Raw genomic sequence first — 7,174 nt, 5'->3', positions numbered from 1 at the left:
GACAAAGAAGTTAAGAAATTTCAAACTCTTTGTTTTTTTCCAATCATTTTAAAGGTCACTTTTCGGCATCTAACTTTTTGGCATCTAGTTTTAAATACAAGCAGTTTTTTTTTCAAAAAAGCAACTCGCAAAAGGAGCTAATTCGTATACAACTTTACTATACAAAATTATGATTTCCTTTAATCTAAATAAGAAACGAGCAGCGGTAATTATAAAAGCTTTTCAGGCATCCAAAACTCTTTGAAATGATAAGTTGCAACAGTTCAAAGTTAACAGCAAGATCATCCAGCTGCGAGATTAGATCCTTATTTTGATAAACTTGAAACATTGCTGGCATCTTTGATGCATTAGTTCCTCTTTAGGACATACATAGGACTTGGCTCAAATAGTCAAGCAATTTTTTATCATACCTCCTTCTTTGCTGAATCAATCTTGATACTGTGTGTTGAGCTTCACTCATTCTTCATTTGAAATCTTTATGCCATCCTCGACCAAATTATCTGTTTTTAGTTAGCTTTTAGCGCTTTTATAACTGATTTTAAATAGCCGGCTTAAAATCTGGATTTGTTTTGGTAAAATTTACGCATATACTTCCCAGCTGCGTTTTATTTAAAAATCAACAACTTACGGCTTGAACTGCTCATTTTCATTTATTGTGGCGTACAGAGATTCTGGTGACAGTTTTAGGACGTTGTGGGGAAATCCGAGATGAAAGCCGAAAATGCTGCCTTTTTGACGAAATCATTTACCACACTATAATAATTGGTTCAGTTCATGCAACGCACGAAATTCTTTTTGGTCTTTCTGTTGAGTTTTGCGCTGCAATAAAAATTAAACTTTTGGGAAGAAGCAGTTGTTTTCAACAGCATGCACAGTGTTTACTTGATAAAAGTAGCAAGGAGCCTTTTTAAAATACGGCATCAGCTGTCATGTTGTGTATCGCTCAAAAATTTGCTGAAGTTTTATGGGAATGGTGATATCCCCCCTGGACTTTGACGCAAATTCAAGGCTTCTTTCGTGTTAAATCGCTCTAGACACCAAGGGAAGTTTGGGCACATTTGCTACGCATTCCTTAGAAATTACTCATTACTATTTGATGGATAAGTTGGGATAATTTTGAGTGTTTTGTGCCTGCTGGTTTACTTCAGACAATAAATTTATTTGGAAAAACCAGATTTTGCGCCCCCAGACCTTGCAAACAAATCGATTGTTTTTCATCTGATTGTCCAAAATTGTTTCTGCGTAACACAAGTTTCAACAGCTAAGCATGGTTGTTTCCCCTTTGCTTAAACAAAGAGAAAAAATAAAGAAAAGTGTAGACCACAATTTTTATGTTCTTGTTTATGAGGCATTTCTGCAAATAAAAAAACCAGTTTTTTTTCCAAAAACAAAAAGTGACTTAAAAGTACTTTTATTTTGCAAATTTTTTTTGAAAATCTTTAAGTTTTTAGTCCAGTGCTTTTTCGTTAAATCAAACTTCAATAAAGATTTCACCTCTAAAGATCAAAAATTGTTTTCCGCGCTTGATTGTACTGATTTGCATCATTTAAAAAACAGATGTAGAAATCAGATCGAAAACGTATCGATTGCGAGCGATTCGTTAGCTAATGGAATCAAGATTTTGCGCTCAATTTTTGGTGTTAGATGAACAAAAAATCTCGTATGTTTCCGCAATAACTTTTTAAAACAAAACTTAATTAACGGAAACTTACTTAGCATTAAGCGGGCGATTACGGGTCTTAGTTTGTTGCAAATTATCTCAATTTAATTATCTCAATATCGCAACATAATTCTTTCAATCGAGCCAATTGCGAAAAGTTTTCACACCTGCGGTGGTATGATATTGACCAAGTTTGTCTCACCGGAATCGCCAGTTCCTTGAGTCCCACCAGTGACGCCAGTTCGTTAATTCACGCACATGACACCCGTTTCTTGAGTCCCGATAGTTCTTGCGGACGTTTCTTTTAAAGATTCGCACTAATCGGGACATTTTTTTTTCGTAGTTGCCAACGTCTAGCCCTCAAGTTTTGATACAGTTGATTGCGCCGCTTTTGACATTTTTTCAATTCGCGTTGGTCGACCAACTTTTTTAGTTTATGGTCGCGCTGTTCTAGTATCAGTAATATTGGTTGCACCGATCTGAAATTGCCAAAATTGGCTCGCGTTGGTCTCATTTTCTTGTTTCAAATCGCAGACGGCGACCTGGAAGACCTTTTCGAGCCTCAATCCAAGACAATTTATTCACGACTCGAGACATGATGTCCAGCCAATTTTTTGCTAATCGACGAACGAGGCCCGTTTTCTCAGTTGAAAGACATTGTTACGAGGGCTGTAATTATATTCAAACCTTTGCTCGTAAAATTGGAGACGCATTACAAATTCAGTCTTGAGCCCCATTGCGTCTCTTGTGAGCCGTGGAAAAATCAGTCAAACTATGCAGTCAATTGTGCTGTCAACTTTTAGCTAAGTTATAAACTCATTTTTTGATATTCAAAATCATAGTGAGATAGAAAAAATTTTTCAATACAAAAGAGTGATTCAGAATTAATTCATCAGAGTAGTTTATTATTGGAATCTTTCCAGTATTTCTACATCGTCTTCGCATTTCACATGTACAGATGACGGGTTCATTTCACGATCACTGTTGGACGAACCCGAACATAGCTCGGCTCGGCTTCTGGGGTCTAGGGGGTGCTTGTGAGTCATGTGAGTCATCCGCCTCTACGGGGGACATGAGGATGCGGGGGGCTCTCAGACTCTGCTGGTAGTCCGGCAGACTCCCCCGAGGAGAGTGCGACTGCTGTGAGGTGGGTGGTGGTGGTGGGGGCACGGTGCGGTTGTTTTTGTAAGCTAGTAAAGCAAATTCATGTGATTCTTATTAGTTCATATTGGAGTAGTTTTTTTAGTGTCTTTTGTGAATTCAATATCAAAATTAGATAGCTTCAGAAATATGAAAATATAGGACAAAAAATACAAAACATTTGAACCAACCTAAAAAAAATTGATTGTTGATTTTACTGGAAACTACTACAGATGTTCAAGAAGTGGATAGGAAAAAGAAACAGAATAAAAAATTGTTATACTGTCACAGTCTCCTAGTTGAAACACTTGTTTACCCATTTTGACGGCACAGTAGACAACCACGCCCATGATTGCGACTGTGCACACACACTGCCCCATCGGAAGCCCCACGAACACCAGCAGGAACACCACAAGATGCCTGCAATGCAATCAATACATTTTTTGAAGGTGCAGTGGCACGCACCGAATTATTTTGTCGGGGTTGGTTGTTCAAAAACTTAGTAGATCTCTTCTCAAACCAGTAATTTTGATATTTCCGAGCAAAAACAAAAATTGCGTTTTCTAGGCGAACTGTGAAGATGTTTTTGAATTTGGCGCCAAAAACGTATTGTTATTATGTAAATTACGCTAATTTTTAAGGTCTTCGGGGCATCTGATTTGATGCTTTTTGACGTAGAAACTGGATGTAATATCATGATACCATTCGCAGGTCTTGTGACACTGGTTGTCAGAACAGCACTTAGTGTAGTCGGAGTAGTCTCTCTCGTTATACTCGGGCCCGAACAGCCTCGCATTCCAGGCACAGTCGAAGTCGGAGGAGCAGAACCACACTCCTCCGCCCTCCGCAGAACAGCACACACTCCCCAACCACGTCGACAACAGGGCAACGAAGCCGACCACAACTGGCAACCAACAGGTCATTTTTTCGGCATCTGCAAAAACCTATCAGCTTTCCCTCTCGAATTTTCAAATGGGTTACATGCTCATAATTGATTTTGAAACTGCAGCAGTTAAGAAAACATCTCTCACCTTGTGTTTTTATAACCTAATAAGAAAATTATTTTGTTTTATTCAATCAAAACTTTTATTCAAATAGCCAAATTTTAGACCATGATTAGTTTTGGAACAGTGGTTTGAAGTGAAAACAAGTCTTATTTATAATTGCTTTTTTAAATGACAATTAAAAATATAAGAGATGCTGAAGCACTCACTGTTCGCTAACAGAAAAAGCGTCAAATCTGACCAAGCTATCAACACTTTTGACTTATTTTGTCTCATGCTGTTAGCGCGTCATAAGAAAAAGAAAGACAATTTTTGTTAACCAAGAATCTTTTGTTTATTCTTTATTTCAAAAACAATACTGTGAGATTCGATATACTAATGTTTTCTTGGGAGTTTGATTTTTGTGTGGTTACAACTCAACAAACAATGCATAGATAATACCACCACACATAGTCAATCAAGAGCCTTAATGTTTTCGAGGAGGTGCCCTGGATATTCTTTCGTTTGATTATGGCGTCATTAAATGATTGCAAAACCATGCCAATCTTTTTTTCGACATAAAATTACTTTCAAAAATGAGATTGTGCGAAGACGGAAAGTTACAAAACTATTTAACCTGGACATTGAGAGTTTAGATAACACAAAATGAAACAAGGAATAGAATGGAGAGTTTTTTTTTGGTTGATTAAGACTGCAATAATTCAAAAAACAAAGTTGTGATCTTTTCAAGAATCATTGGAAAGTAATTTTCTTTTTGTATATGTCATAGAGAAAAAATTTGCAAACTGTTGCATTAGCAAGCCCGCAGAAAACCAATTGTATACGACCAAATCGTAAACGACCAAATCGTAATCTACGAGCCCCATATTCTTGCCTAGAATGGGCGCTATTTCGTAGTCAAATGGTAACAAAAGGAAAACCCATCTTAGTAATCGAGCTGTGTAGTTTTTGTAATTTATCCTCTGACAAACACAATAAAACGGTTTACTGATTTTAAATGGGGCCCAAACAAATAGTTTTGATTGTGAGTTACCGCTCAAACGACTGCTAACAATTCCGATTCATTTTTGCAAAATTTCAATTCTGCCTTTCCTAAAGATGTCAATGCGTATGATACTGGTTTCCAATCCTCGGCGTGTAATTTTCCAACGGCCGCCCCAAGCCCTGTTTTGATGCGTCACATTCCACTCGCGTACTTTTATTCACATCAAAATGATGATACTGAACAAAATCGCTAAAAATCCATTCGCGTACTAACACGCGTACTAACACGCGTACTAAAAATTCACTCGCTTAATTTTGTTCACATCAAATTGATGATTCGGAAGAAAATCGTTTCATTTTTTTCAAACGCTCTATTATGTGTCGGTCCTGTAGTAGCGCCTAAATTATGAATAAATCAAATAAAAAGAGAGATTGACCCCATCAAGAATCTAACATCGTTTATGTTTTTGGGTTTTTTCATTTAAGTAATAACGTGAATTTTTCAACCAACTGGAACCGGAAGCTCTGATTTCATTAGAAAATTGGAAACCCAACCAAAAAAAAACAAAAAAAAGTACATTCTTTTGCGAAAAAGTGCTTTTACTCCTTTTTGCAGAGGTATTCTTTTCAGATAATTCTAACTTCCCTCCAAAGGGCGTTCCCTTGAAACTCTGGTCGCAATGAGCAATACACGTGCACCCACAATAAGTGGCCTAGCATTGAATCCACGACCCTTCCGAGTTCAGTAGCATATCACATTATCCTTAAAACTCCGTCATAAAGCGATATGTCCCTGTTAAGGTAACCCAACAATGCTGAAACTGCACTGCCTTCTAGTTTTCTCACTTAACAGCAATGTCGAATATGCGTATTTTCGAGAACCAGAATGGGTCAGATGTACTATCACTAATCGCTAATGCAAAATTATCCAGTAGTTGATTCATGTTTGGCATTTGATACCGACTCTGATATACTTGCCTATTGACGGGTTTCGAATTCAATGCCAATTTTACTCTTCCGCGGCGTTTAGCTGTAACAACCGTTGGTAGGATAAAGTAATCCTCAGTACACTTGCTCAATTTTTTGATGTGTGCTTCCTTCAACAAATTTTTTATAGTTGCTTCAACCTTCGCCAAAACGTAGATCGGAACCCCTTTTTGTAACTGGACCGGTGGAAACGGTTCGTAGAAGTGCGTTCCGATCTCGCAATTTTTAAGTGCACTTTTTTGTTCGAATAGACCTTGAAACTTCCTCAAAACACTTTTAATGTACTTACGTAGTTCTGGTGAGCATCAGACATGTGTTTCGTCTCCGTCCCATTAGCGTCGTTTACTGTCCGCGTCCCTGACTTCTGTATCATTTTAATGCCGAGGAGTGGTAAGATTCTGTTTCCGATTATGGTTTTTGTCCTCCTTTGGTAATAAATAGTTCAGTACCCTTGGCGATCCAATTTTCAGAATCGGTAACTACAAAAACTTGTCTAATGATCTTAACAACGTTTTAAAAAACGTTCCGTATCTCAACTGGCAGTGATTGTACTGCTAAATATCTACCTCTTATCTTTAGCTCGTGTAACTTTCATTGTGAGATGAAAGAGAGTGTGCTTGCTCAATTTATCTGGCTTTTCCCCACTCTGACATCCAATATAGTTTGTATATAGTTCGTTTTTCAATTCCTGCCTTTTCATACACTGTGCGGACTGCGAGTGCTCCCAATTCTTCATTGTCCTCTCCGTCACAAGACTGGGTAAAGTCATAAGTCCACTCGACATGGTTGAGCCCCGTTTTCTTCAAAAATTTTGCCAAGTTTCCTCGACGTCCGCAACTGTTCCAAAAAACATTTCGAGATGGGCAATTGTCCCGCTGGTTAGGTTTCAACCAGTTCCCACAAATGTGACTTTTATCTCCATGGTGACCCTTGTTTTTGTTCACTGGTTCTCTTTTTTATTATTACCAGTTTGTTGACCAATTGTCGAGTTTAGCCAACTCTCCTTGAAACTGTTCCTAACTAATTTTGGGAGCCCTTGGTTTACTCGTTTGTATAATACCTCACCTCTCTCCGTCGCCACTGAAAAGTGCAAGGTGTCCCCGGCTTTAGTGTTTCCATACACAGATGTTTACGAGGATCATCATTCCTCATTATAATTATGAATACATCTCGGCAATGGACTCTTCTTATGAACGAAATCACACCCTCGGGTCAAAGTACTCAACGCTTCAAAAATTTGTTTCATTTTTTTTTGCTTCCCACTAAACGGTATGAATCGTCGATTTGTAACATATGGCTCTCTAAAGAGTGTATCAAACACTAGCTTCCATAGCTCAGTGAAATCTATCTCTACAATCTTTTGTTTCGGATGTTTCTGATAAAAATTTCGTTGGCCGTG

At 37.9% G+C, this 7,174-nt stretch overlaps 1 protein-coding gene across 1 annotated transcript; it reads right to left on the bottom strand.

Annotated features, from left to right (window-relative positions):
• Positions 1–2,532: 2,532 nt before the first annotated feature.
• Positions 2,533–3,956, bottom strand: LOC134845188 (uncharacterized). The gene is made up of 4 exons (XM_063862082.1): positions 3,832–3,956; positions 3,503–3,734; positions 3,117–3,220; positions 2,533–2,850 (listed from the first exon to the last, which is right to left on the bottom strand). The coding sequence occupies exons 2-4, from the start codon at positions 3,721–3,723 to the stop codon at positions 2,639–2,641; spliced, it is 537 nt and encodes a 178-aa protein (XP_063718152.1). The 5' UTR covers positions 3,724–3,734; positions 3,832–3,956; the 3' UTR covers positions 2,533–2,638.
• Positions 3,957–7,174: the final 3,218 nt, after the last annotated feature.

The sequence above is a fragment of the Symsagittifera roscoffensis genome, chromosome 4, assembly GCF_963678635.1.
Source record: "Symsagittifera roscoffensis chromosome 4, txSymRosc1.1, whole genome shotgun sequence".
Taxonomy (NCBI): domain Eukaryota; kingdom Metazoa; phylum Xenacoelomorpha; order Acoela; family Convolutidae; genus Symsagittifera; species Symsagittifera roscoffensis.
This window is presented reverse-complemented; position numbering and strand designations above follow the sequence as displayed.